The sequence below is a fragment of the Oryx dammah genome, unplaced genomic scaffold, assembly GCF_014754425.2.
Source record: "Oryx dammah isolate SB20612 unplaced genomic scaffold, SCBI_Odam_1.1 HiC_scaffold_21, whole genome shotgun sequence".
NCBI lineage: Eukaryota > Metazoa > Chordata > Mammalia > Artiodactyla > Bovidae > Oryx > Oryx dammah.
The window spans coordinates 533,573-561,438 of record NW_024070205.1 but is presented as its reverse complement, the minus strand read 5'-3'; the positions used below and the strand labels follow the sequence as shown (position 1 = coordinate 561,438).

Below are 27,866 nucleotides of genomic sequence, written 5' to 3'. Positions count from 1 at the left end.
CCCGAGGGGTCTGCAGGGAGAGCTGGGAGGTAGCAGGAGGGGCCGTCCTGCCTCCCCTGCTCAGCTCCTGGCTCCCTGGAGAGCTTGGCTGCCTTTCCACCCCAGAGTGTGTTCCCAGCAGGGCCCCAGGAAGGGATAGGGGGTTGTGACCCCTGGCTGCAGACACACCTGCCTCCCTCGCTGGCCCTACCTCCACGCTCTTCAGCAGCTGGCTTTCTAGGCAGGGAGAGACTCAGACCTGGAGAAGCAACGCCCCGGGGTGGGCAGAGACGGCTGACTCCCGATGCCCTGCCCTGGGGAGAGAAGGACATGGCGTTCGTGTTCCTACCAGGAGGTTCCTGGTGACATCGTGGTGCTGGGAGCTGGGTGCTGGGTGGACGGACAGCTGTGAGTGAGTGTCCCGTTATGGACACAGAGGAGCACGTTCTAAAGGCCTTTGTGGCAAGGGTGGTGGACCCAGGACAGCCCTCCTGTTTCTCGCCCTTGCACCCCTGGTGAGGAAGCAATGTCCACGGAGGGAAGAGTGAGCCCTGCCCTAGGGTGAACCCGGGCCTCCAGCCTCGGCTCCTGACCCCTGACGCCTGGGGCGTGTGCTTGCCTCCAGCCCCCGCCTGCTCCACCTAGACCCTCTCCCCGCCCCATCCCCGGCCACCCCCTCGTGGACGCAGGTGCTGCTGAGGCCTAGGGCAGCCGAGAGGTTCCTGCAGCCTGGAGCCAAGGACTCACCTGGAAGCATTCCCTGGAGCCCCCAGCCCAAGGCAGCTGACATGGGGAAAGGTGGGGAGGGAGATGGGGGAAAGGATAGGGCCCTGGTCCCCGAGCTGCAAGTGGGGAGGGGCACGCGTAGCACACAGGCAGGTACAGAGATGCTGGCCGAGGAGCTGGCTTCTGCGGACCCTCCTCTCGCCCCACTCGGCCAGCCCCAAACCTCAGAGCCGCCCACCAGCCTCTGGATGGGGCCTGGAAGCTCAGCGCCACAGCCTTGTCTGTGCGTGCGTGTGTGTGTGTGCGCGTGTGTGCGTGTGTGCGCGTGTGTGCGTGCGTGTGTGTGCGTGTGTGCGCGTGTGTGCGTGCGTGTGTGTGTGTGCGTGTGCGCGCGTGTGCGTGCGTGTGTGTGCGTGTGTGTGCGTGCATGTGTGTGTGTGCGTGTGTGCGTGTGTGTGCGTGTGTGTGTGCGTGCGTGCGTGTGTGTGTGTGCGTGTGTGCGCGTGTGTGCATGCGTGTGTGTGTGCGTGTGTGCGCGTGTGTGCGTGTGTGTGTGTGCGCGCGTGTGTGTGCGTGTGTGCGCGTGTGCGTGTGTGCGTGCGTGCGTGCGTGCATTATTTCAAAAGAGGAGGTGGGGGAACAACTGGGGAGACTGATGTGAAAGGGGGAGGTCCCAGTCTGGCCACATGGGGGGACACTCCCCGCTCCCCACCCCCTCACCTGCGGCACCGCGCTTAGCTGGGCCGACAGAGCCTGCAGCAGTGGGCTGCTGCTGCTGCTGCTGCTGAGTCGCCTCAGTCGTGTCCGACTCTGTGCGACCCCATAGACGGCAGCCCACCGGGCTCCCGTCCCTGGGATTCTCCAGGCAAGAACACTGGAGTGGGGTGCCATTGCCTTCTCCAGCAGTGGGATGGAGACAGCCTAATTCAGAATCTCAGTAGAAAAGGTACACAGGACAGGGTTTTAGGTAAGGGGTGGGGTCTCAGACTGTGCCCAATAGTCCCCACAAAAGGAGGCCTGTTGGGGTCAGCACAGGCCCCACAGCTAGTCCTATGGATGGGGCCTGGCCGTAGGGACACACCTGTCAGCCCCCAGCCAGCCTGGGGGGCAGCCTTAGCTGGGACGGAGAGACGTAGGAAGCAGCCTCCCAGCCCAGCGTCTCTGTTCAGCAGAAAGTACCCCATGGGTGTTCCCACAGACACACCCACATCCTCCACCTGGAGCCCCAGTGGTCCTCCCGGAGCCTGCCTTACTGTTCCTTCTGCGGAGAACTGGCCGGACGCGGAGGCAGGCGGCGGGCAGTCTGGGCGTGCTGGCTCCCTGGCTCCTGAGTGCCAACGGTATCTCCCCTGCTGAGTCCTGGCGTCCGTCTTCCAGGCCCGCCCCTTCACGCCCACTGCAGCAGCCTGGCCTTGAGCACCCCCACGACCCGGAAGATAGTCTCCCGGAGGAGAAGGGCCGGAGGCTCTGGATGGCCCAGCCTCCCACACCCTGGGACCTCTCCAACTCTCTGTATCTCTGTCTCCCCCACACAGCCAGGGACACGAAGCCTGCTGGCCCAGGGTCTGGAGGGGTGTGAGGGGCACCCAGGATCAGGGCTTCTCCTCTCAGAGGAGCAGAGGACAGGACTGGCCGGGGCAGCCGCCCGGACAGTGGGCCAGTCCTGAGACTGCCTCGGGGGCTCTATCAGGGCCTGGCCTTTGACCCCGGGGCAGGCAGGTGCTGCAGGAACAGGAAATTCCCAATACACCAATACAATATGCAATACTCAAGACCCTGGGGCTCCTAGCCCCGGACCTAGGGAGCGGCTGGAGGAAGGGGGTGGGGCTCTGCTGAGCTGGGGCTCGGAGACCTCAGCCCTGTCACTCCTTCCTGGAGCCACTGGACGGCTCCAAGCACCCCTGGGCCTGCCCTCTGACCGATGGGGGAGGGGGGCTCCTCAGCCCCTGGGGAGAGGGCTCCTGAGAAGCAGAGAGGAGCAGGGACCCCCGTCTCAGCAGGGCTCAGGAGGAGCCTTCTGGCTTCCTGTGCCCCCCACCCAGCTCTGACACACATTGGCAAGTGGAGTGAGTGGCCTGAGAGCCGCCGTCAGGGCGGGTCCACGCCAGGAGCAGGGAAGGCTCAGGACGGGAGTCACTCCCACAGCCTCCAGGCCTTCGCCTGCATCCCGCAGCCTGGATGGGCAGAGCCCACCCAGGACAGGGCCCAGGCCAGGCTGGGGGATGTTGCAGGACCCTGTCTTCTCTGAGGCTTCTGCTGGCACCCGGCCCCCCCAGCTGAGTCTGCACCTCCAGCGATGTCCAGGCATCTCTTAAGCAGAAGGGGCACGGGGTGAGCAGGAGGCAAGGTGAGTGTCGCCCCCAAACACAGCCAAAGGGACTGAGCTGTCCTTGGGGCCTGACTTGGCGCCCAACCATTACCCACCCCGCCCCCACCCACTTGCTGCACCTCTGGGCCCCCAGCTCTCCAGCCAAAACCTCCGCCTCCAGCCCCTCAAACCCTGAGGGGAGGGGCGCTCACAACCCGCAGGCTCAGACCTTGGGGGCCTGGGGGCACTGGCGGTGTAGTGCGGGGCACACATCCCCGCCTCCTCCCCCCACTCCTGCGGTATCCTAGCTTCCTGTTTGTGATAAGAATCAGCAGCCTGCCCCAGAGAGGGTGGCCCTCTTTCCAACCCCCTCCTGCCCCCCTTTCCTTTCCCAGGCCCCTGCTACCCACTAGTGGAAATACGGGTGGGTTTCAGGCCAGCTGAGCTGGAGGCCACGCCCCCCAGTCTGCCAGGGGTCCCCAGGCTCCTGCCCCTTGCCCTCCACCTGGGCTTCCCCGGCCCGGCCCCTGAGCACCAGAGGGCCACCCTGCCCTGCTGAAGGCAGCCCCCCCACCTCCTGCATGCCACCCCAGGCCTGTCGTACACAGCACTTTCTGCTGTCACCTTCTGAAGGCTGAATCAGGGAAGTGGGTGGTACGGTGAGGACGGGATTGTGTTCGCCCGGAGGGGAGGGGCAGGTGTCGGGGATGTTTCCAGGGGACAAGAGCCCAGCAGGGAGCCAACAGGAGGCCCACCAGGTGAGCCAGGGGCAGGCCAGTGGGGTCTTGGACTTGGGGTCTCCCCTACCCAGGGCCCAGGCTCCAGGCGCCCCAGCAGGAAAGCAGACATGGGGGTCACCTTGTGTGAGAGCCAGAGGCCCACCCTCCGTGGGTCACTGAGTAGAAGTCAGGGTTCTGGAAAAAGGCCTGTGGGGCTGGGGGCAGGGGGAAGCCCCCAGACCTTGCCACGAGGTGTCTCTACTGCCCACCTCCAGAGTGGCTGACCTCGCTCAGACCCGCTTGGAGCTGGGGGCCTGGGATTGACCCTCGTGGCTTGGCCTGAGCCTTTCCCTTCATGGAGAGAGACTCCTGCCCCCCTTCCCCATCCCCGTGTGTGCCTGCTTCTCCCTGTACCTGCTGGGATTCCCGTAGCTTGAAGGGGCAAGGGCTTCCGGGGGGCAGTCTGGGGTGGGGGTTGGCCCCGCCCCTCTCCCCCCCAGCAAGCAGGCAGAGGCAAGAGGCGACCAGGGCCCGGAGGAGAAGCCCTGCAGGGGAGGCAGTGGTCAGGGCTGGGCTGTGGCCAAGGTGTGGACAGGCCGGGCCATGGGGTCAGAGGTGGGAGGCCACTGGCCCCGCTGGTGGCAACAGGCAGCTGGGTGCGCGTGGGTGGCAGCGAGGAGGGGCGGAGGGAGGAAGCGGGCTTCCTGAGGCCTCACCAGTCCTCAGAGACAGACCGACAGACAGACAGACAGCTGGCAAGAGGCGCCTGGGGACACAGCCCCCTCGTAAGCACCTGAGGGGCGGGGAGGAACCCTGAGGCCCCGGGTCGGGGGACACGGAGGGCCGAGAGGGCAGCCCTGGGAGGGCAAGCAGGAGGGCGCCCGGGGGGTCATGCGCCAGGTGGGCAGGGGCGCCGATGCCACTGATGGCCCTGAGGGCGGGCAGGGCATGGCGGGGCGGGGAGGGCAGACAGGCATCCTGCTGTGACCGCCCCGCCTGCTCAGACCCCGTGGGTGCGGCGACCCCAACACCCCGCTCAGCTCCAAGCTGGGCCCTGGCCTGGAGGTGGGCCGTGCCCTCGGCGAGGCGCCCGGCTTCTGCCCCCAGCTGTGGCTCGGTGAGGCCACTTCCTGTGACGGTTACTGCGGCGGGCGGGGGATGGGCGGGAGGAAGGCAGCACCCCCAGCCCCCCTCCCGGGCCGGAGACCCCAGAGGCCGGGACAACCCTAGGTGGAAGGGCCGGCTGCCCCAAGCACACCGGAGGTCCACCTTCTTGTCCAGAGGAGGCCCCTGCAGCTCCAGGGGCGTGAGCCCAGCCTCCACCCAGAACGGCTGCACGCCGCCCGCCCCCCAGCCACTGCCCCTCCGGATTCCTCCGGATCCCATCCTATCTCGGCCCCCCGTCATGACCCTTTATCTCGCCCTCGCGCTAACCCCAGGCGGCCGCCACTCTACGCCCCTGCAGAGATCCTGGCCTTCCCACAGAACGACACCGCCACTTCCTGGGGAACAACGGAAGACAGCAAGACCAGAGGTGCCCAAGGGCAGAAGGCCGCCCGACAGCCCAGACGCCAAGCCACATGGCCGTGTGAGCTCCCGGGGGCCGCCCCCAGCATGGTCCAGGCCCGGGGGGCCTCTCCAGAGCACCGCCCCGGCCTCCCCATCCCCTTCATAGTCGCCTTCGGGGACAGCCATGACCCAGCCTCCGCCAGACCAGGCCCCAGCCAGGAAGCACGTACGGCTGCAGGAGAGGTGAGACCCTCTCGGGAGGGCCTGGCCGAGCCTGCCTGCCCTCCACTGCCCCTCCGGCGGGACCCCCACGCCTCCCCAGGCAAAGGAAACCCGACCTCTCATTTGCATATCTGTGTCAGCTTTGCGCCTGCGCCCCAAGCCCCAGGCTGGGTTGAGCACCCCTCGAGGGGCCCGGAGCCTCCAGGCCTGGGTGTGGGTCTGAGCTTTAGGGGCCCAGCCAGGAATGGGAAGTGGGGGCAGCTGGAGGCGGCAGCTGGGTTTGGAGCCTCCTCGCTGGCCAATGGGGGGCAGGGGTGCCGGGGGCCTGGGCCTCGGGGTCGAGAGGAGACAAGGAGCCCGCCGTCAGCGGTGCCGGGACAGCCATGACTGTTGAGGGCTGTCTCTGCTGCAGGCGCGGCTCGAATGTGGCCCTGATGCTGGATGTGCGGTCCCTGGGCGCCGTGGAGCCCATCTGCTCCGTGCGCACGCCCCAGGAGGTCACGCTGCACTTCCTGCGCACCGCCGGACGCCCCCTCAGCCGACAGGCCTTGCAGCACCGGCCGCCCAGCCCCACGCAGCTGGAAGAGGAATTCCTGGTGAGAATGAGGGCCCCCCGAGTCACTGCCCTTCTGGATCAGGAGCAGCTGGCAGGCCTGTCCCCATGGGCCCTTGGGAGACAGAACCCCAGGGGCTCCAGGAAGGAGAAGGCTCCACCCTCTCCCTGCACCCCGTCCAGACCTGCCTCCCGATGCCAGGAGGGAACGGGGCCCCTCCACCAGAGAAGTGGGGGAAGGGAGGCCAGGAAGGGGGCCGCTGCTCACGCACCTACTCCCCCACCCCCGCCAGAGGATCCCCTCAAACTTCGTCAGCCCCGAAGACCTGGATATTCCTGGCCATGCCTCCAAGGACCGATATAAGACCATCTTGCCAAGTAAGGACTGCGGTGGGGCTGGGGTGGAGGCGTTCACAGGGCAAGACACAGCCTCAGCCAGGAGGGGCCTGCCCCGCGTGGGGCCTCTTCTTCTGACAGAGGGGTGCCCCGCCTGGCCCTGGCCAGGGAAGGGGGGCAGAAATCACGCCAGCCTGAGACTAGGCCCGCACCGTGGGCCAGCACTGCTCAGTGCGGCCCCGGGTGGGCGGTGTGTGCTGCCCTGACCCCCGTCTTCCAGATGAGGAAACCAAGTTACAGAGAAGCCACGTAGCTCACCTGAGGTCACACAGTCAGGCGCACCAACCCCCTTCCTCTTGTTCCTCCCGCCTGGGAAACGGCCCGCACCGTCTGCAGGGGACAAGCCCCATTTGGACGGCTCCCAAGAGATGCTGAGGATCTCAGACAGAGCAGGAGGCGGCAGGCAGGGTTCATGGGGCTGACAGACCCGGGTCAGCACCTCCTGTCTTCGGCGACACGCACGGGCCCACTGACCGCGAGGCCTCCTCTCTGCTCCGCGCAGAGCAGCCTTATCTGACCAGCCGCCCCCAGCAGCCCCCAGTCTGGAGGCCGCAGCCCTCTGCTAGCCTGTTAGTGCCCACGGAAGGGATGGGGGCAGCCTGCTCTGGGCCCCGAGGTGCCCTCCGCCCAGACCAGCTGGCCCCTGGGAGCCAGCATCTGCATCGGGCCCGGACTGGAGCTGAAGAAAGGCCCCCTTAGAGGCTGACTCAAGGGGTCAGGCGGGCATGGGATGGAGCCTAAGTTCCAGTGGGGTTGCTCAGGAGAAGCTCTTCCTCGAACATCTCTCTCTGTTTTTATTGCTGTGACCCCTCTCCGCCCCTCTCTGACCTTCAGGCTGGAATGCTCAGTAGCTGCCCCCTCCTGCCGGTCCATCCTGCTGGCACCGCCCTAGGCCTCCCCGCACCGCCCGAGGCCTCCCTGCGCTGCCCTGCCTCCCCGCACCACCCGAGGCCTCCCCGCACTGCCCTGGCCTCGGCCTCTGCTGCTCAGGAATGCCCTGCGACCCCCTGCTCTTCGTGCGCGCCTTGACAGGCACAGGGCTGTCCTCTCGCCAGCCCTGCATGTGGCTGCTTTGCTGGTCGCCCTTTGACCTCTGCTGGTTTTCCCTTCTAGACCCCCAGAGCCGAGTCTGTCTGGGTCGGGCACAGAGCCAGGAGGACGGGGATTACATCAACGCCAACTACATTCGGGTGAGTTCCTGGCGGGGAAGGGGGTGCTATGTCCAGAGCCACCCCCGCCCCAGGACACCTCCCAGCGCAGCGGGGCCCCTGGGGTCCTGGCTCCAACCCCGTGAGCTGCTGGACGGGCCAGGATGCACGCGGCAGACGTCAGGTGCTGGAAGGAAGACCCCAGTCCCCTTTGTCCCTGGTCCCCCACACCTGCCAGCCTCTCCGTGGAGCGCTGCCCTGGCCACTCCAGCCCGAGACTCCCAGCTCCGCAGCCCAGTGAGGCGTTCGGCCAGCTCCCTCCCCTCTGCCTTCACTTCTCCAGGCGGCCCCTCCTTCTCGGAGGCAGCTTAAATCAAGGAATTAAGGAGCCGGAGGCCGGGAGGCCAGGTGGACTCCACACCTAGACTTGTCCCCAGTGCCCAGTGCCCAGCCTGCAGCCTGCAGGGTGGGAGGCGGCAGGCGCAGACGTGAGCCCTCTCGTGGCTCTGAGTGGGTGGGACACCGGCCGGGAACAGAGGTGAATAGCCCACATCAGCCACCTGATGCGGAAAGACTGACTCTTTTGAAAAGACCCCGATGCTGGGAAACGCTGGAGGCGGGAGGAGCAGGGACGACGGAGGGCAAGGTGGCTGGATGGCGTGACCAGCTCGATGGGCGTGGGTTTGAGTAAACTCCAGGGGTTGGGAATGGACAGGGAGGCCCGGCGTGCTGTGGTCCATGGGGCCGCAAAGAGTCAGACATGAACTGAACGGAACTGAGGGCCTGAGGGGTGAAGCGTGGGCCAGGGAATGGTCTGGATCCCCCATCCCCTGAGGAGCAGGAGGGTCCTGAAGGGGAGAGAAAGGGCTGGCAGGGGTGTGCTACGCCTCGCGGCAAACTCCGCAAAGTAGCATGTCAAAGGGCAACGGTTTTCCCCACCTTTGGTGCTAGTAGAAGGCAGATGAAGGAAGGGACCATTCACGGAGGCTCGGAAAGACTCCACGCAACAGGCTGCGTCGAGTCTGACCTGCACCGCAGCGGCCGGTGCGGCTGGGCGGGCACGACGCGCGGTCTGCTGGCTGTTCCGGCCAGCGCGGGGCTCCCAGCGCGTGCATCCCTGACGCGTGTGTCTGGGCCACCCCAGGCCCGCGCTCACCACCCACCTCCCCTCCTACAGGGCTACGGCGGGCAGGACAAGGCCTACATCGCCACCCAGGGCCCCATGCCCAACACAGTGTCGGACTTCTGGGAGATGGTGTGGCAGGAAGAGGCGCCCCTCATCATCATGCTCACCCAGCTCCGAGAGGGCAAGGAGGTGGGCGGCTCCAGGCTGGGCCCCGGGGGCGGAGTCGCAGGGCACGGAGGTGCCCCAGCCAGGAGCCGGAGGGGGGCAGGGAGACGCCTCGGGGGGCCCTGATCCAGCGGATAGACCCGAGCCCCTGACTCCCAGCTCCCCCCGCCCAGAAGTGCGTCCACTACTGGCCCACCGAGGAGGAGAGCTACGGGCCCTTCCGCATCCGCGTCCAGGACGTGTGGGAGTGCCCGGAGTACACTGTGCGGACGCTGACCATCCAGGTACCCGGGGCCGTGGGGGCCGGGCCACCCCTCTCTGGACGTCCCCTGGGAGTCTCGGGTTTGCTCAGGGAGACCTGCCTGAATCCACGCCTGCAGAGCTGCCTGGGCCCGGAAGAGGGACGCGGGTGCCGTCCTGGGGCCCGTCCAGCTGGCAGGGCAGGTGCCACCATCACGGTGGGAAGCAGGGCGGGCCCTGGAGTCGCTGTTTGATGAGAGGCTTAACAACACGTGAAGCCTAAGCCGCCGTCACCAGAGGCGCCTTCTGCTCTCCAGAGCGGCTCTCTGGCCTCGGAGCATCACAGCCCTGTGCTCGAGGCAAAGAACATGAGGCCAAGGGGATGCGTCCACAGGCCTGTGCTGGTGGGAGGCAGGGCCGGGACCTGAACACAGGTCTCTGCTGCCCCCTTCTCACGTCCTGCCCCCGCCCAGCACCAGGAGCAGCGCCGGGCCCTGAAGCACATCCTCTTCTCGGCCTGGCCTGACCACCAGACCCCAGAATCGGCGGGGCCCCTGCTGCGCCTGGTGGCCGAGGTGGAGGACAGCCCAGAGATCGCTGCCCACCCTGGGCCCATCGTGGTCCACTGCAGGTATGGGCCCCCTCAGAGGGGCTCCAAAGGGAGTGGGGGCTGGCCCGGGCCTTATTCACACCTCGATCTCCAGCTCATCCAACAACTGCAGAACACGGACGTGTGGGCCAGGCACCCAGGCACAGTCCAGAGAGGCAGCTCCCGCACCGCGGGAGGAGACGAGCCCGCTCCCTGCCACCAGGGCGCATTGATGCGGCCCACGAATGCTCACTCAGAGCCTGTTATTGCCAGGCGCAGAGCTCGATGCTAAGGAGACAGTGTGAACAAGACCGTTTGGTTGCTGCCCAGTTTCACGGTCTGGTGGGAAAGAGCAGATGAACAGGGCGCAGCGTGATGAAACGTGACGGGGGGTGTGGGGGGCACAGCACCAAGTCGCCCCCACCAGACTTTGGCCAGGAAAGGCCTTCCGGGAGGAAGGACCTCTAGGCCAAGCTGAGACTTGGAAGGTGAATGACCCAAGTGGAGGAGGAGCAGGGAGCACCCCGGTGGGCGAGGCTGGGGGCAGTCAGGGCGCGGGGCCGAGGACGCGCAGGTGGGCTTGAGAGTCTGGAGGGTAAGAGCGGCTGTGCGGATGAGGGGCCTCACAAGACAGGCCCAGAGACCCAGGGGTGCCGCCGAAGAGCCCTGGGGCCTCGGACTAAGAGGCGGGCGGACGGAGGGGTGAGGCAGGGACAGAGACCGAGTGTTTGGGAGGCCTGTCCTCAGGAGCTCACATGGCCGCAAGCACAGGCAGGGGGCTGGGGGCCCTCCACAGGGGCAGCCGGCGGGTGCTGGGGGTCGGGTTCACGAGGGAGGGGAGGCTTCCTGAAGAAGGGAGGGGGCAGGGCGGAGCAGGGGGAGAGGACTCGGGGCAGGACGGGCAGGCAACGGGCGAGCAGCGCCATCAGAGGGCGTTGGCGCATCCGGAGGCGTGGCCGCTGCCCTCCCCGCCCGCCTGCCCCCTGTGACCGCCCTGCCCCGCCCTGGACCCCTGGACCCAGCGCAGGGATCGGCCGGACTGGCTGCTTCATCGCCACCCGCATCGGCTGCCAACAGCTGAAGGCCCGAGGGGAGGTGGACGTCCTGGGTATCGTGTGCCAGCTGCGGCTGGACAGGTGGGTGCCTGGCCAAGCGGGGTGAGGACACAGTGAGTGGCCCCATGCCTCCTGGGGGCCCTTAGGCTCTTTGCCTTTCCTGTGGGAGAAAACGGGCCCCTTGGGCTTCAAGAGCTTGCACCTTACACCCAGGCCAGAATCTCCATCTAAAATTTAGCTGGGGGATGCTACAGTTAAATAGGACACTCTATTAAATAGGGTTCACCTGAGCTTTCAGTCTTTTTTTGTTTCTTGTCTCCATTTTTCCAAATACCCTTCTCAGAGCGGGGACAGGTGGGGAGACAGTGGATGGTTGGTTCTGGGAACAAGACAGCCACAGGCAACTGCAAAAGTTCACTGGTGTAGAGACAAGAGATGGGGTCCACCCCCCTGAGCGTCTCTGTGCCTCCCAGGCCCCCACTTCTTTACCCAGAGAGACAGTGGCCCCCTCCCCAGAGAGCTGCTATGAGGAATGAGCTCACCAACGGGAAAGCACTGGGAGCAGGAGATCTGGGGAATCACTGCTTCCAAGACCCCCGCCACGTGGGGCCATCCTCCCGGGCGGGGAAGGCGGGGGCAGTGGGGCGAGTCCCCGTCTGCGGCAGAGAGGACGCCCCTGGGAGGAGGCCCCACAGGCCTTCGGGAGGGTTGGGCTGTCCCCGCCCGCCTCAGCTCAGGGATGTGCGTCTCTGCCCGCAGGGGAGGCATGATCCAGACGGCAGAGCAGTACCAGTTCCTGCACCACACCCTGGCCTTGTTCGCCGCCCAGCTGCCGGAGGAGCCCAGCCCCTGACCCGGAGCCCTCCCTGCCCGGGGCCACTTCCCCAGGCCTGGGGAAAGGGGGCCTCGTGACCTGGGGAGTCCCCAGGGGGCCTGTCTGGCGTCCCGGAAGCTGGCCAGTGAGGATGAGGCCAGACACTGGCTCTTGAGCACTGCCCACGCCCCTGCCCCCTGGAGAGGCCCCCAGTGGACACAGGGGCAACCCCCATGTGAGAGCCTGGGTCTCCTCCTCAGACCACCAGGGCAGAGCAACCTGAGGGTGCCCACAAGCTGCTCCAGCTGCACCCCCTTCCTGGGGCTGGCGAGAGTGTGACCCCAAGAACATACCTACCCCAGTCCAGCCCAAGAACAGGCTGATGGCCAGAGTTGGGAAAACCCTAGTGCTGCCTTGGCTACGTCCTCAGCATCCTGCCAGGGACTCTGCCTTCTCACCCATCAGAGGCTGGACACCCCCAAGAAAGCAAGAACCAGACCAGCCCCGTGCCCACACCAGGGTCTGGGGAACAGGATACAGAACTGACCAGACCAAACAGTTAAAGTCTCTAGAAGAAGGAAAGTGTGGGAACACCTCCCCAGGGTCCAGACTGCTGCCCCTGCCTCTGTACCTGCCAGCCACCTGCCCCACCCACTCCCCTGGGAGACCCTACGTCCTCAGCCTGCCTGCCAGACTCAGAAGAGATTCGAGTGCCCGGGAAGAACACAAGAGCTGAGCAAGGAGCCGAGAGCACTGCCTGACTCCAGATAAGAGCCCCGCCACACCCCTCTCCCTGCAGAGCACGCCTGGACCGCACGCCTGTTTCCACCAGCATCCTGGATTAAAGCACCTACGTGGGCCAGGGGCTCAGGCTGAACAGGGTCCGCCACAGTTTACCCTGGAGAGCTAACTGCCCTCTTCATCTCATCAGCACGAGGCCCAGGGCCCCCCAGATCTAGTCTCAGGGCTGGCCACCACCCAGGAGGGAACTCACTCCTCCTGAAGCTTTCCTGCCCTCGAGAGGCACTCCCGCTGCCCATGAAGCTCAGACTCCCCAGGAGCAAAGCTGCCACGTGGCGGCGGGTCCCCCTCCGTGGTACTGCTGCCCCAACCCTGTCCAGACCTGAGGACGGGCCTTGTAGAATAACAGGTGGGGAAATAAAGCCTTCTTCCTGTCCTCAGGCCTCCGGGGCCCCTTCACATCAGTTAGGGTAAGAACCCATAGAGCAGAGACAGGCGGCTGCTCTTTGCCCTGGACCGTGCACTTTCACAGCCCTTCCAGGGACACGGGGAGCAGCGACTCTGGAGTGGGCGTGGGGGGGGGGGCAGGAGAGACAGAGGTGTTCCTTGGGAGCTAGAGAAGCGCTTACCAAGAGCAGGGACTAGAAAGGCCACATAACCGCTCGGGCTGTTCCGCAGGCGAGACCCCCGCGATCGCACCATTCTGGCAACTGATCATGGGGTCATCTCGGGTGGGTCTGCAGGTATGGTTGCTATTTGAAAGTTTACGCACCTTTGATTAAAAGCACAGACGCACATGGAGGTCAAACACTAAGATGCGGCCAAGGCGGGGTGGCAGCTGGGGCCCAGGGAAAGCAGCACCGCGCAGGCCCCCACCCTTGCCGGTGGCTCTCCCGAGCGCAGCTGTGGCTTTTACCCAGCACAGGCCAACTTTTCCATCTGCCACGAACCTGCCGCACGAGAAACCGCCTGGCAGGATCTTCTCCGCCTAGTATACGGTGGTCCTAGTAAAAGCCGCTCTGGGCCAGAGGCTTATAAGCAGGGGTTTCTGGTACATCGTGATTGACAAAGCGCTCACGGGCGGCTGTTCCTCTCCGCGGGGTACCCTCTGAGAGATCGGGGCTCGGTACCCAAAGATGCTCAGAGGCCAGGACCCAGGGAACAAAAGATCTCAGAGACCTCCACCCTCGTCCACCCTGGAAATGCTCCCGCTGAACGGCGCCCTCGCCCACCTCCGACCGACTGCCTGCAAGACCGGACGAGTGCCCGTCAGGACGCGGCAGCTCGCGAAGGGGAAAAGCAACCGGTGCTCCTTTCCCCAGGTCCCCCTCGCGCCCGCGGGCCCAGCGCGCCCCGCCCAGCGCTCCGCGGCTCGGCCCGCCGGCCTGGCGCGGAGGAGCGCGCTCGCTCGGGGGCGAGCAGGGCCGCCGGCCGCGCGGGCGGAGCCGGAGGACGGCGGCCGGGCGGGGGGAGGACGCGCCGAGGCCACACCCATCGGCGCGCCGATCCCGGCAGCGAGTCGTCGGCCGCCGCGCGCTCCTGCCGAGCCTCCGCCCGCACCGAGCCCGGAGCCGGGCCGCACCGGGGAGGGCCGCTCCGGCCGCAGCGCGAGGGCACCAGGGGCGGCGGGGGGCCGGCACCAGGCGCGGCCGGCGCAGCGACCATGATCGCTTTGTTCAACAAGCTGTTGGACTGGTTCAAGGCCCTGTTCTGGAAGGAGGAGATGGAGCTCACGCTGGTCGGGCTGCAATACTCCGGCAAGACCACCTTCGTCAACGTGATCGCGGTACGGCCGCCGGCCCCGAGCCCCCGCCGCGCCGGGCTGAGGGGGTCCCCGCCCGGCGTGGAGGCGCGGGGCCTAGCACGGCCCCGGGGCCCCCGCGGCGCACGCCCGGGCCGGGATGGCACCGAGGGCGCGCGGGGCGGGGGACAGGGAACGCGGCCCAGGCCCGGGACTGGCGGCTCCGAGGGTGTCACGAGGCCCGAGGGACCGCCGCCCGCGGAGACGGCCCGCCTTCCGCACCGCAGCCGGGCGCATGACTGGGCGAAAGTGCAGGGCCTGCCGCGGGGAGGGTCGCGGATGGGATGCCCTGCGGCTTGGGCAGGGGGCCCGGCGGCCCAAGCCCCACCCCGGGGGGTTAACCCCGCCAGGCCGGAAGGGGAAACCCCGGCGCTATTGATGGCGGTGGGGAGACGGACGCTCTGCGGGGAGCGGAATCCTCCCGGGGCCCAGGGCTGCAGCCCCGACGCCTTCTCTACGGGAACCTCTGCCCAGCTGGAGGTCCGGGGGGGATGAACGGCACCCCGAGGAGCTCGGAGGCCCCGCCTGGCCCGGAAGTTGCAGAGGAGGTGGGGACCCAGAGGATGGGGTGGAGGTGGGGAGGCAGGTCCACTCTGGGGACAGAGGGCTGAGTGGCTCCGGGACACGGGTGGGTGAGTGTGAGCCTTTCAGAGTCAAGGCGGTGGTGGGGAAGGAGTTAAAATGTGTCTCAGAAAAGGGGAAGACAAGCTGAACTGCAGTGGAGGCCGCGGCCTGGCAGGCGTTTGTGAGCCGGCTGCGCTGGGCCCCTTGGGGCTGAGGGAGGCTTGGGCAGGGCTCGGCTTGTCCCCTGCCTGGGTTTTCTGAGAACCGCACACCGGGCGTGCATGAGATGGGTCAGCGGAGAAGTGTGACCGCCGGCCTGGGTACCTCCCCTGCCGGTTCTGCGCACCCTCGAAGAGAACGGTGGAGGGAGGCTGGGCTTAGATTCCCCACGACGATGTGTTTGGGCACTGGCTCCCTTTCCTTAAACGTGTTTGTGATGACCTCTGCCCGGGGGCTCCTGGCCACTCACCCAGCAGGACAAGCTCGTGGGGCCCAGGCTGGGTTTGTTGGCACGATGGTGTCCGGGCTCCTGTCTGTCCAGGCTCTTGCCCTCTTGAGGGAGACCCCTGGTTAGACCTGGCGTTGACCTGGGCTCGGGCTCCAGGAGCAGGGGCCAGGGGCCTGGCTGGGAGGTGACCGCGGTGAGGCCGGGAGGGGCCGGTTGCCGCTGCTCTCGTGGCTCAGCCTGGGCGTCACCTCTGGTCCCCCCGGCAGGGATCCGCAGGAGTCCAGGTGCTCCTGTGTCCTGGTCGTGTCCAGAGAGCAGGAGGCTCTGGCGGGTCAGAACGGAATCCCAGAGCCACAGATTCCACCACCAGAGGCAGGAGTGTCTGAGGTGCACAGGGAGGCTGCCCCCCGCCCCCGGCCACACCTTCAGCTTCACGACATGCAGTGTGCCGCCTCAGCCCACACCTCCCCAAAGTGCAGCCTCGGTTTCCCTAGAAAGAGGCTTCCCAGGAACACCCATCCTTGTGGGCCACACTGGGGGTGCCCACCTCTGGGCGAGTCCAGAGTTCTCGGCTCCTCTGGGGCCATACCCGGCTATGATCTCAGTGGAGTGTCTTTCAGAAAGAAACAGAGTCCAGACCCTGGGCTCTGCCCTTGTGCCCATCACTGACCTTCTGAATCCCGCTGGCCTCTTCATTTGGCCTTTGTCTCAGCTTTTCCCCATTTGATTTTTCTGCTCACTCTGAGTCTGACTGTAGATAGAAGTTGAGTTTATGTGTCAGCTGCTCAGCCGGCTAATGTGAGCTGGGCAGCGTCGCTGAGACACTTCCGGTGCTCCTGAGAACCCGAACCCCAGCTTCCCAAGCTCTGAAAAGGCTGTGCTGCCTGCAAGTAGGAGGTGTTTTGCCCAGGGGAAACTAGAGGACAGACATTTTCAAATACTTTAAAGTGTGAATGACTGTCCAATGGAAGAGCTGATCTTGGGGTACCCAGGGGTAAACTTGGGAAGATGGATTTTTGACTCATAAAGAACTCCAGAGTGCTGTAGCTAACCCAGGAAGGATGAGCTAGAGGGGATTCAAGTCTGAGGGGCGCTCCACTAGACAGCTTTAGGGTTCCTGCTGACCTTGAAGGAGGAGCTTGTGAGATCTGAGGCCTTAGCCGGGAAATGAAGTTGCGACTGGTTCCAGCTTAACTCTGATTCACTGCTGACCTGGAAATCCCGGGGCAGGGAGCCTGCCCCCCTGAGGATCCTCCTGGCACCCTCCACGGCCAGGCTGGGCTTTTCATTTCTACGAGAGCCGGTGGGTGTTCTGGTCGCCAGGGAGCAATGATGGTTCCTCACGTATGGAAACCATTTCCAAGCTCTTTGTGAGCCCTCTTGGCCACTTTCTAGGAAGCCAAACCGCTCTGCCCCATTTCACAGAAGGAAACTTCATAAGGCCCAGAGAGGTCAGAAGTCTGTCCAAGCTCCTCCATGAAGAGTGGCAAATGAGAAGTGGGCTTTCCATCCTCAGTCTCTCTGTTCTTAGCCGCTCGGGGTGAGGGTGCGCCCCCCACACCCTGCCGGGGTCTGCAGAGGTTAACCACACATGCTTCTCCCTCAGTCAAAAGCGAAGCCACCTCCTCAGGGCGCTCCCTTTCCCTCCAGTTTCCTCACTTTTAGAGGCTCTTGGACCCTTTTGATATCTGACAGAAACCAGAGACCCTTTCGCCAATGTGCGCGGACACACTGTGTGCTATCTCAGGGTCCCTGAAGCCCCTCGATCCCCCTCATCCCTAGTATGCGTCTTGCGCGGCCCCTGCTCATGCCCGAGGGCCTTGGTGACTCCTGAAGATGAAAGGGAATCCGTCTGTCTCACTCAGCTGGGCCCAGGGGACTTGGTTCACGCTCGCAGGCTCTGAACAAGAAGACACCAGGTCCCCACTGTGGCCAGGGTGGCCACTTGGTGTGGCCGAAGGCAAATGACGCTTGCCACCGCCGAAGGTGGCATCACAGAGGAGCAAGGCTGTCCCCCTCGGGTTCAGGGTTAAGGAAGCCGCGTCGCCTTCAGCCTGTGTCCAGTGGGGAGCAGAGGGTTATTTTCCGGAGACGGCCTTGGGTGGAGTTCCGTCCAAGTCTGACTGTAGGCCTTGTTAGAGGCCTGTGGCTAGTTTAGAACAATCTAGAGATCATGAAGACAGTTTAGAGGGGAGAAGTGAGAATTGTTAGAATCTGAAACTGGGTTATGGAAAATGGAGTTAGTCCCTGAGGAGCTCACGGCCTGGCGAGGTCCCAGGGAGGACCACCCATCCTACAGATGGAGAAGCCCAGAAACAGCTTGCTGGCGTTGCATGTGGGGTGTGGCTGACCTGCCCTCCCGGACTTGACATGAGCGTTCACTGCCTGTGCAAGTGTGAATCTTGACTGTTTACCCCACCTGCTCCACCAGAGGATAGATGGGGAGGGGGAGGCAGGAGAGGCTCCCCACTGCCTGGCCCGTGGCTGCAGGGGACTACCCGTGGGCGCCTGCCATTTTTGCCCCTTTCCCAATTCTGACTCTCCCCTCCAGTCAGGACAGTTCAACGAGGACATGATCCCCACTGTGGGCTTCAACATGCGCAAGATCACCAAGGGGAACGTGACCATCAAGGTGCGTGTGGGCCGGCGGCCGCTCCCAGTGAACGGGGAACAACCCGGGGGGCAGAGGGGGGCTGGGGGGCAGCCGGCGGCCGCTCCCAGTGAACAGGGAACAACCCGGGCACCTCCGGCCGAGGAGCCCGGGCAGAGGGGGGAGCCCGGGGCTGGGGGGCAGCCCGCCGCTGACGCCCCGCCCTCTCTCCAGCTCTGGGACATCGGGGGACAGCCCCGCTTCCGCAGCATGTGGGAGCGTTACTGCCGCGGAGTGAGCGCCATCGTGTGAGTGTGCGGGCCCTGCCGGCAGCGCGAGCCCCTGTCGCCGCTCTGGCTTGCCTTTGCTCAGACGGACCCTCTGGACGCCCACCGTCCAGCCTGAGACCGGAATCACCACCGCCTCGTGCGGAAGCCTCCGCGTGGACCTCCCCCGACTCAGACTCACCTATGTCCTGAATTTTATGCGATTTAGCGGTTCATTCCCTCACCTTTTTTTCCTTTTTCATTTTTGGCGCACCACACATCTTGCAGGATTTCCGTTTCCCTAACCCTGGCCCTTGGCAGTGGAGCCCAAACCACTAGACTGTCAGGGAGTTCCCTCTCTGGCTTTTAAAAAATAGCAACAACCACAACATATATCTGTGCCCAAACGACCGTTTAGCTTTCATTGTTTTTAAGTTGATTTTTAAGTTTTTATACAATTTTGAAGGTAATACTCCATTTACAGTTGCATCAAAATATTGGCTCTGTCCCCTATGTTGTAAAGTATATCGTTGTGGCCTATCTTACGCCCTGTAACCTGATTTTTTATTACTGTTATTATTTTAAGTTTTCTGGCCACGTGGTATGTGAGATCTTAGTTCCTGGACCAGGGATGGAACCGGTACCCCCTGCAGTGGAAGCTCCCAGTCCTAACCACCGGGACCACCAGGAAACTCCCCAATGTGATTTCTTTAAAAGTATTTTGAGCATAAACTCTGTTAGAGCCTCCTTTGCAGTTTTCTCCCCCCTCGTCGAGTCCTCCCATGAGAACAGAAGAGGGTCACTCTTGGAAGGACTCGGGTCTCACCTCACAGGACCCGTGCTGCCTAGCGTGGCCGAGCGAGCAGCAGCCTCTCCGGAGTCTGTCCGGGGCGGGACGCGGGCAGGCCACCCGTGGTCCGTGCAGGTTGTCCCGTCGGAGCCCCTTGCCCAGGTGGCAGCTCCCACCCCCACCCCGGCCTGTGGGGTCAACTGCATCCCCACCTGCCGTCCCCCAGGTACATGGTGGACGCCGCTGACCAAGAGAAGATTGAGGCCTCCAAGAATGAGCTCCACAACCTACTGGACAAGCCCCAGCTGCAGGGCATCCCGGTCAGCCGCGCGTGGAGTGGGCGGGCGGGCCCGGCTTTGCGCGGGCGGGGCGGTGTGGGGGCCCCGGGCCCACCCTCTGCAGGGCGGCCGGGCCGCGGCAGCCCTGGTCCGAGCCCTGACCTCTCTTCGCGGCAGGTGCTCGTCCTGGGGAACAAGCGAGATCTCCCGGGAGCGCTGGACGAGAAGGAGCTGATCGAGAAAATGTGAGTGGGCCCCGCCCCTGCCGGCGGCGCGGAGCGACGGGCTCGCGCGCTTCCGGCACCCGCCGCGCGGTGGCGCCCGCGGGCCCGCCCGTCGCGCGCCCCCTCCCCCTCGCCCCCCCCAGTCCCAGGTCCCCTGCCGGCCCCAAGCCCCCAGTCCCCGCGGCGGCAGCTTCAGGAGACTGCGTGGTCCCCGCAGGAGCCTGTCTGCCATCCAGGACCGAGAGATATGCTGCTACTCCATCTCCTGCAAAGAGAAGGACAACATCGGTGGGTGCGGGGGCCCGCGGGGCGGGGCGAGAGGGGAGGCCCCGGGCTCCCCGGGTGGGACCGGCGACAAGAAGCCCCCGCCCTGCCCCCACTGGTGTGCGGTCTTGGGCGAGCTCCCCGGGTCTCTGTCGCTTGCGCGGCTCGGAGCAGGTCTGACGTTGGGACTGGGCTTGTGACGCCCTTGGGGTGACCCCAGCTGCAGCCCCCCCCCCGCCCCCCATGTGCGCTCTCCGCGAGAGAAGCAGCCCCGAAGCCCTGTAACCTGCTCCCTTTCCTCCCAGACATCACCCTCCAGTGGCTTATCCAGCACTCAAAGTCTCGGAGGAGCTGAGACCGCGGCCGCGCCCTCGGACCAGGGGCCGCCTCCCAACCTGGAGCCGAGCTGCCCTCCCCCTGCGGCCCCCCAAGCCCACCCTCCCTACTCAGTGCTCGGAGGGTCCTCCGGGGGCCCCAGAGTCCCGTTCTGCTGAGGTTTGAACTCCTGATTTGACTGTAAAATGAATGGCTCCCGCCCGCCCCCTAACCTCCCCCGCCCCGCTCCGTTTCCCGCCCCCGCCCCGCTCCGCTCCCCGTTCCCACAGTTATTGTCCTGTGTGTACAGTATATATATGTATATATATTTTAATTTTTTAATTTAAGCAAAGACTAAAATCAACCATTTGATGCTGCAGGGCCCAGCCAGGATCAGGGAGGGGGCGGTGGAGAGAGCAGGAGGGAGCCGCGGGGTCGGCTAGGGCCGGTCCGCCCGGAAAGGCAGCAGCCTGGCAGGGGCGGCCGTCCCGAGCCTCAGCTCTCCCTGCAGTGTTTGGATGTCACAGGCCGACGGGAGCCTTCAGGGACTCCCCTCTCGGCCCCAGCCGGGCGGAGGCGGGCGGAGGGCAGGGGCCGCCTCCGAGGTGCCCCCGCCGCCCGCCCTTCCCGCCGGGCCGGCCGGCTTCCAGCTCCTGCCCCTCCTCAGGCCCCCTCCGCCACGGGCCACCTCACTTTCTGTTCTCATTTTGCAGAGTTGCACAAGGAGAGAACTCAGCATGGGGGGTTGGTTCTTTGGATTTTTGTTTTCTGTTGGTTTATTTAATTTAATGATTTGTAAAGTGATGTCCCTATTCCTTTTTTACACTTTTCTGCTCATATTTAACCTCTGTTTGGAAGATGATTCTTGTAACTGTACATTTTTTTGCCTCCTAACAAGAATAAACGACAATTTTGTGTTGGGGGGTTGCACGGTGTGGGTTCTTTGCCCCCGGTGGCCCAGCAGGCTCAGGACTCCAGCCCTCCATCCAGGCGCACCCAGCCAGCGGGAGGCACGCGCTGCCCCGGACACACAATGGCTCTTTACAGAGCGGCCCCCGCGTGCGGCCTGGCTCCTGCCTGCCGCCGCCTCCTCTGGTCCCCCGCTCTGAGCTGCCAGCGGCCCGGAGGGCGCCGGTGTCACCACCTGCCCGGCCGCGCCTCCGCGCGGGATGCCGTGCGCAGTGCCTCGGGCCCCGCCTGCAGCCCGAGCGGGCGGAGCCAGTGAAGGGCCCTGGGGCGGGCAGCGCCCGGCGTGCGGAGCCCGCAGCCCACCCGCTCCGCCGCTGGTGTCCGGGCTGCTGGTTTCCCAGGAGAGGCCGCGCCCTCCGTCCTTCCACCAAGACCCGCCCCCCCACCTCCAAAGCAGCTCAGAGCCTTGCGCCCCGCTTCTCGAAAATCCTTCCCGAATCCGGGGCCATCTTGACCCAGTTTTACCGTAATCCCCGCCCCACTGGTCTCCCCTCCGCCCAAAAATGGGACGGCCCTACATGCAGGCTTCATCCATCCTCTGCTGAGAGAAAGCAGCTTCCAGGGTCCTGCGAGGCGGGCCTCCCCTGGTGGCTCTGAGCTCGGTACGTCCTCCGTGCTTTCTCCTGGAGGCGCCTTCCGCTCATCAGAACGAAAGGGAGGAGTGTCCTGCCTGGAGAGGGTCTCCCCACTGCTGCGGAGTTTGATGGAATTTGGCAAATGGAGCCAGATGACTGGGGTGCCTTCCCAAGTGGCTCAGTGGTAAAGACTCCGCCTGCAATGCAGGAGACTAGGAAGATCCCCTGGAGGAGGAAATGGCCACCCATTCCAGTATTCTTGCCTGGAAAATTCCACGGACAGAGGAGCCTGGTGGGCTGCAATCCAAGTGAGCACGCACGCGTGCTGACCAGCCCCTCGGGAATGGGCACGGGGGTCCAGGGCTAGGCTGGTCCTCCTGGCTCCTCGGTGGCTGGCGACGCCGTGGCCTGGAGCGCTGGGGCAGGACCAGCACCCCCAGGTCTGGAGAACAGGATGGGGGGACCCAGTGACCTGCCTTTCTGGCCTCCCGTGTCCTCCAAGAAGGGCAGGACTTGAGACAAGATGAGCTGCTCACCAGCCAGCAGGCACCCACCTGCCCAGTGCACACAGCAGGCGCCTATAGGACAGACTGCCCCGCGCACACAGCAGGCGGCTAGCGGACAGACTGCAGATTCATGCGCCGCGGTGGGGGTGGGACCATCTGCCGCCCTGCAGAACTGCACCCCCAGGGGAGGATGGGAAGAAAGGTGCTGGACGCTGGGCCTCCTGCCCGGACCTCTAGGGGTCCTCTCTCAGGCCTCCAGTGACTCCAGGCCTCTGTGAGGGGTTCGTCCCGTTTTACCGGCGTCCAGGAACTGCCTCCAGTCTGCCCAAGGGAGGCAATTCTCACCGCAAGTGTGGGGGAGGGTGGGTGGCTCAGTGAGTTGGCCCCTCCCAGCTGGCTGGTATCCCCTAAAGACCCAGCTCAAGTCCACTGTTCACCACTGCCAACCAGCCCAGGACCCCTAAGCAACAAATGCCACTTTGTTCCCCCAGCTGGCCAGGCCGGAGGGACCATGGCTCCTTCCCAAGGCCTGCTGGCCTGCTGGCTGACTAATCCTGCAAGCCACTCACGTTGGCTGCCCGGGGCAGCAGGGCGAGCTGGGCCTCGGGGCCGCCGTCTCCTCGCACGGCTCTGAGCTGAGAGAGGCAAGGGTGCCCCTTGGCAGAGCCCCCAGACAGGATGTGGTGGGCCCCCCTGCCCTGCTCGTCCCCATTTCACCACCTCCCGTATCCCATAGGAAGCTGCTGGTGCATGAGACGGGAGGGGGGGGGCGGTGCGGAGAGGAAGTAGGGGAGGGCACCCGGCACCCGGCCTACCCTTGGCCCACTCCCAGCCTGCTCCCGCTCCGTCCTAAGCTACTGCAGACGAGGTTGGGGGCTTCAGTCACTGTGGTGGCTGCCTGCCTCTAGCAGCACAAAGAGTGTGTGCCCAGCAGCGCCATCACCAAGCAACGGCCTCCCTCTCCCTCGGCGTCACCCGTCCTGGGGGTGGGTGCCAGGGAGAGAGAACAAGGCTGCTAAGATCCCAGGGCGCGGGGGAAGGAGGCTGAGGCCAAGGGCTGTGGGTGGGTGACCAGCGGAGAAGGGAGCCTCGGGCACGCTACCACCCCACCCCTGCCCTGGGGACCCTCCTGGGCCCTCGGGTGATCGAGGCACAACTGGCAGCAGGACCCCCTCCAGGAGCCCCAGAGCTGCATGTCAGACGGGAGGGCAGGCTCCTGGGGCCGCCTCAGCCGAGGTGCCCCTCTGGCTGACCTTGTGCCAAACTCTCTGGGCCCAGACGAGGCTCAGGGGCCTCCGGAAGGCCCCCCATTGCGGGGGGAACCAGTGAGAGGAAAGAAGACTGGGGTGGGGGAGGGTGTGGGGTGGGGGCAGGCGGAGGGCAGGCAGCTGGGTCGTCTGTGGGCTGAACAGTCCGTTCTAAGAAGCCAGACAAGAGCTGTTCTCAGAGGCAGACCCTCGAATGGGGGCTTTGTGCGCACGGAGGGGCAGTGAGAGGGCGCTCCACAGGAGATAAGTTTCCAGCCTTCTTACTGGGGACGGCTGGGCTCAGGCCTGACCAAGGGCACAGGGCCCCAGCCCCCAAGCCCTTCCATTCACTCTGCCCTCAAAGTCATGGTGCCCCAGGCTGGACAGGACACCAGGGGGGGCCGGCAGTGGCCAGGAGGGCAAAGCCCAGGTGCATCTGGGCACTGCTGGGATGTGGCATAAGAAAGGCCCACGGGCACAGGGCTGGTCCTACCCAGTTTATTGTTTTCCAAGAAGGGCCTTCTACGGGGGAGCGCCTGGAGGGGTTGGCGGGGGGGGGGGGATGGGTCAACTGGGGGTACATCGGAGGAGGAGTCGGAGGAAGACACAAGTCCTCTCGGGGGGGCCAGCGCCCGAAGGAGACGTGCAGCGTGGGGCCGGCCGTGCCCAGGGAGGAGCCCGGTCCTGGGGGCACGGTGCGGAGAGGGGCGAACAGGCGATGCGGTCAGGCTCCAGATTGCGGAGAGGGGCAAGGGCGGAGGGGGGCGGGGCCGGGGCCAGGGCCAGGTGAGGTTTTGGAGAGTTTCAGGGCAGCTCTAAGGGCCTGCAGGACCACCACCCCAGTGAGCGCATGGCTGGGCAGGCTCCGGCGCAGCAGGGAGGGGCTCTGGCAGGCCCTGACCCCCGCCTAGGGAGCTGAGCCCACCTCTGGGCAGAGCTCCCCCACGGCGGGCCGGCTGGGCCTCAGCAGGGCGTGCCCAGGGCCAGGAGCGGCGGCGCCTCTCGGGGCTTGTGGAAGTAGCCGGAGGCGGACAGCTCCGTGTGCAGCTTGGCTCGGGGGCCGCCGGGGGCTGCCTGCCCGCCACAGCCCTCGCCGCAGCAGCAGCAGCAGCAGTCCAGGAAGGCGCGGCCCAGCGGCCGGCTCACGCACAGGAGCAGCAGCGGCGTCACGGCCGCTTTGAAGAAGGTGGAGAACTGCGTAACCAGGCCCAGCAGCTCCAGGGTCTGGCGCGTGAGAGTGGCCGACAGGTAGGCGGCCACAACGTTGCACACGTTCTCAGGGAGGGCGCAGAGGGCATGCACGGCGGCCAGGCCCGCCACGGTGCTGCTGGGCCGGGCCCCCGGCAGCTCCTGTGGGCCCGGCCGGCTCTCTGGCTCCCTGCCCAGCGGGCCCCGCACCCTCCACGTCACCAGCTGGCAGGTGGCCGTGAAGAGCACGGGCAGGCAGAAGTAGCAGCCGAAGGACCACCACATGCGGGCGTTCTGGTAGGTCAGGACCAGCGAGTAGAGGGACTCGGGCAGGTGGGCCGAGGGCTTCATGACGCATGTGTCCACGGCGCCCACGGCGGGACTGGGCTCCCGCACCAGCTGCCACAGCAGGAGCTCGGGCGCGGCCAGCGTCATGGAGCCCACCCAGATGACTGCCAGCTTGGCCAGGATGGACGGGCACGGCTCAATGGGCCTGGCCTTGGGCAGGGTGCTGGTGGCCACGTGGAAGCGATCAATGCCCAAGGCGCAGAGGCTGAAGGTGGTGACGCCCAGGGAGGAGACCTGCGGGGCACGGGGTGGGAGAGGGGTCAGCACCACGCTCCTGGGACTTCAGGAATCGTCCCGAGGATGAATGCGGGGATGTAGGGGTCCTGGGCCTGCCGGGCTGCGGATGCCCGTGTCCCCCACGTGTGTGGGGGAGGGGGCGCGTAGCCTTGGGGGGTGCACACACAGGCTCTCTGTCCTGCCTTGCCCTGCCAGTGAGGCCTAGGGTCGGGCCACTCAGGGAAGCAGACCGGCCCACCCGGGCCCAGCCTGCTCACCCAGCGCACAGGCCAACAGCCCTGTGAGCGAGAGGAGGTGAATGCCAGGGAGAGGAGGGCTCCCCGCTCGAACCTCCCCGCCCCCCTGGGGCGTGCTGTGGGGGCCCGCCCCTCTGCGGGCAGGCCTCGGGCCCGGCCGGAGGAAAACAACACAGCCTCTCCTTTCCTCCCAGAACAGCCCCCTGGAACCCTGCAGCTCACTCCGCCGCTCCAGGGCCTCCTGGGGCCCCTACGAAAGGGCCCAGCAGCACATCTGTCCCTCACCTCTCACCGCCACCCAGCCTGCAGGGAGGGCTCGTGGCCACCTGTCCTCCAGGCTGTGGAGGGGGCAGGCGTGCAGGATCCCAGTTGGGCGGGGCCCGGCTCCCCTCAGCCACCACTCTGCAGACAGGCCTCACAGGGAGCTGCCCTCTCCCTCCCCTGAGACCTTTCCAGTAAAAACCATCACTTGAATCCTTTTAACTCCAAGCACACTATAGCCTTGGGGGGCACAGACACAGGCTCTGTCTTGCCTTGCCCTGCTGGAGAGGCCCAGGGTCGGGCCGCTCGGGGAAGCAGACTGGCCCAGCCGCCACACCTGTCGTCCTTCGAGAGTTCACTCAGCCACGGTGACGCGGATCACCCGTCACCCATAAGGGGGCCGGGCAGGTGAAGTGCCCCACCCCAGTCACTCCGCTGGTCTGCCCGCCTCCAAGGCCCCGTGGCTCAGCAGGGCTCCGAGCTCCAGGTAACTGACATGCAAAGCTACGCCCAGCCGGGCAGCTTCCTTCAGGTCTGAGCACCTTTGGGCGGTTGCCCCGAGCTGGGGAGGGCAGAAAAAGGCTGTGCCGCCTGCTGAGCCTCGGCAAGTCCGTCCGGATGAGAACTCATCACTAGTTCATGGGACGCGGTGAGGACTGGGAAGACGGCAGCGTTCAGATGCTCAGGCTGGCCACCCACTCACTCAGCCCCCAGGGAGGAGAGCGGCTCTGGGGGGGCACGGCCACTCTAGCCCTCATGACTCCCCCCGAGTCCCCCGTAAACAACAGTCAAGGCTGCTGGCGGATTTCGCGCTGCTGTACGGACACGGCGGCCTCCTGTGTCCCACACAAGTGCACTCATTTTGGTGTATTTAGCGTTGTTTTGATTGTACTTTCTCCTGGTCTACACGTCCATCAGCACCCAGTGAGGAAGGGCCCAGAGGTGAAGGGCCACCTGGTCTACCCCCTGGTTGGGAGACAGGGAAACAGGAAAGGAGGTCTGACCTGCCCAGGGGCACCCCAATATGCCCCAGGCTCAGCTGCAGCCCCCAGAACCGGAGCTCCACTTTCAGAGCACAGAGCAGGCAGCAAGGGTGCTGGCAGGGACGAGGGTCTCGGGGAGGGAGGGCCTCCCCTTCCATGTTTGCACTCCTGGGAGTGGGTACAGACCGGACTGGTTAGGGAGTGGGGCTCTGCAGGGAATTGGAATCTCCCTTCAGGCACCAACTGAGGGGGCAGGAAATTGAGGGGCAGAGAGGGGGCACAGGGCAGAGCCATTTCTTGGGTGGAAAGACAGAGGGGTTAAGGCAGGGGAGGGAGCGCTCCGCGTGGAGAGAAGGGGGCCCGCCTTGCGGCTGCTGGGGGCGGGAGCCGGGCTGGGGTGCGGGGGGCCCTGAGAGCTGCTGGAGCTGTGCTGCGTGTGTGCCTCCCTGAGCAACCTGGGGGAGAAGCGAGACAGGCTTGGGGACCTCACACACCCTCTCCGCCCACGCTGGCAGCTCCTCCGCCCTCATCCCGTGGGCTCTCCTCGGCCACACACTCACCTCCACAAAGGGCACCGCCCGGCAGGACACGGCGCCCAGCAGCCTCTGCTTGGTGATCTCGTGGAAGGTGACGATGGGGAGGCAGAAGAAGAGGACCAGGAAGTCCCAGAGCGCCAGGCTGGCCAGGATGGCGTTCCAGGCGCTCTGCAGGCGGTAGCCGTGCAACACAGTGCACATGACTGCCAGGCTGCCCACGATGCCCGCCGCGAACAGCGCCAGGGCCAGCGCCAGCACAGCGTAGGCCCCGAGGGAGCGCGCGGTCACCGGGTACAGCGGGCTCTGCACCTGCAGGCGCCGGCCGGGCGTCCCCGTCACGTTGCCCGGGGGCTCCTGCCCGCTGCCCCCAGTCGCTCTGGCCCAGTCAGGGGAGGGGCTGGCGGCCACCCGGGGCTGGGTGGGCTGCGGGGCAGCGGGGCGGATGGGCCGGGGGTACTCAGCCCACCCCTCAGGCACATACTGCTGCAACCCCTTGGCGTCCTCCCACTCAGCTCCTCGCCTGGACCGGTCCGGTTGCTCCTGGGCCGCAGGCTGGTGCCCACCCTGCTGCAGGTAGACCCCCCCAGGGGCCCTTTCGGGCCCAGCTGCCAGCGCCACGGCAAGGGAGACGCCCAGCGGCCACAGCCACCGCATGGCCGGACGAGCGGCACGGCTGCCCGCACACAGAGGCGAGGCCGGGCCGAGTGTGGGCCCAGCTCGATGGGCAGCTGGCTGCTGGGCCCGCCCCCAGCGGGCGTCTGGCATCGCCAGCCGGCTCCAGTGGTCACCCCCCGTCCCTCCGCCCGTGGCAGCCAGGCAGGGCAGGGCAGGGCCCTCTGCTGGACACAGGGCGCTCTGTGCCGCCCGCAGGACACGCCTCCCCCAGGCCCACGGGCGGCAGCACTCAGACCTGTGGGGCCGTTGGGGGCCGCCCACCCTCAGTCCCGGCC

General features: G+C 65.8%; 3 protein-coding genes across 4 annotated transcripts; 2 read left to right on the top strand and 1 right to left on the bottom strand.

Moving 5' to 3' along the window:
• Positions 1 to 4,452: 4,452 nt before the first annotated feature.
• Positions 4,453 to 13,089, top strand: PTPN7 (protein tyrosine phosphatase non-receptor type 7). 2 transcript variants are annotated; one of them, XM_040263201.1, is made up of 10 exons: positions 4,453 to 4,517; positions 5,198 to 5,484; positions 5,876 to 6,059; positions 6,310 to 6,394; positions 7,526 to 7,602; positions 8,738 to 8,875; positions 9,025 to 9,135; positions 9,565 to 9,722; positions 10,703 to 10,816; positions 11,495 to 13,089. In XM_040263201.1, the coding sequence occupies exons 2-10, from the start codon at positions 5,426 to 5,428 to the stop codon at positions 11,586 to 11,588; spliced, it is 1,020 nt and encodes a 339-aa protein (XP_040119135.1). In that variant the 5' UTR covers positions 4,453 to 4,517; positions 5,198 to 5,425; the 3' UTR covers positions 11,589 to 13,089. The 2 variants fall into 2 exon arrangements, with proteins under 2 accessions (XP_040119135.1, XP_040119134.1); XM_040263200.1 differs by having other exon boundaries at positions 4,478 to 4,517; positions 5,172 to 5,484.
• A 696-nt stretch (positions 13,090 to 13,785) lies between these two features.
• ARL8A (ADP ribosylation factor like GTPase 8A) lies at positions 13,786 to 20,750 on the top strand. Its single transcript, XM_040263198.1, has 7 exons — positions 13,786 to 14,076; positions 17,655 to 17,735; positions 17,928 to 18,001; positions 18,976 to 19,069; positions 19,205 to 19,272; positions 19,469 to 19,539; positions 19,821 to 20,750. Exons 1-7 carry the CDS (start codon positions 13,954 to 13,956, stop codon positions 19,868 to 19,870), a joined length of 561 nt encoding a protein of 186 aa, XP_040119132.1. The 5' UTR covers positions 13,786 to 13,953; the 3' UTR covers positions 19,871 to 20,750.
• Positions 20,751 to 23,609: 2,859 nt separating this feature from the next.
• GPR37L1 (G protein-coupled receptor 37 like 1) lies at positions 23,610 to 27,570 on the bottom strand. Its single transcript, XM_040263197.1, has 2 exons — positions 26,941 to 27,570; positions 23,610 to 24,897 (listed from the first exon to the last, which is right to left on the bottom strand). The coding sequence occupies exons 1-2, from the start codon at positions 27,568 to 27,570 to the stop codon at positions 24,091 to 24,093; spliced, it is 1,437 nt and encodes a 478-aa protein (XP_040119131.1). The 3' UTR covers positions 23,610 to 24,090.
• Positions 27,571 to 27,866: the final 296 nt, after the last annotated feature.

What these genes read in the sequence shown, in the direction of transcription:
- PTPN7 (XM_040263201.1), top strand. Translation starts at nt 5,426, where the DNA reads ATGACCCAGCCTCCGCCAGACCAGGCCCCAGCCAGGAAGCACGTACGG. An exon ending in AGCTGGAAGAGGAATTCCTG is followed by an intron (nt 6,060 to 6,309) that starts GTGAGAATGAGG and finishes CACCCCCGCCAG; the next exon opens with AGGATCCCCTCAAACTTCGT. An exon ending in TGCGGACGCTGACCATCCAG is followed by an intron (nt 9,136 to 9,564) that starts GTACCCGGGGCC and finishes GCCCCCGCCCAG; the next exon opens with CACCAGGAGCAGCGCCGGGC.
- ARL8A (XM_040263198.1), top strand. Translation starts at nt 13,954, where the DNA reads ATGATCGCTTTGTTCAACAAGCTGTTGGACTGGTTCAAGGCCCTGTTC. An exon ending in CGCGGAGTGAGCGCCATCGT is followed by an intron (nt 18,002 to 18,975) that starts GTGAGTGTGCGG and finishes GCCGTCCCCCAG; the next exon opens with GTACATGGTGGACGCCGCTG. An exon ending in AAGGAGCTGATCGAGAAAAT is followed by an intron (nt 19,273 to 19,468) that starts GTGAGTGGGCCC and finishes TGGTCCCCGCAG; the next exon opens with GAGCCTGTCTGCCATCCAGG.
- GPR37L1 (XM_040263197.1), bottom strand. Translation starts at nt 27,570, where the DNA reads ATGCGGTGGCTGTGGCCGCTGGGCGTCTCCCTTGCCGTGGCGCTGGCA. An exon ending in GGGCGGTGCCCTTTGTGGAG is followed by an intron (nt 24,898 to 26,940) that starts GTGAGTGTGTGG and finishes CGTGCCCCGCAG; the next exon opens with GTCTCCTCCCTGGGCGTCAC.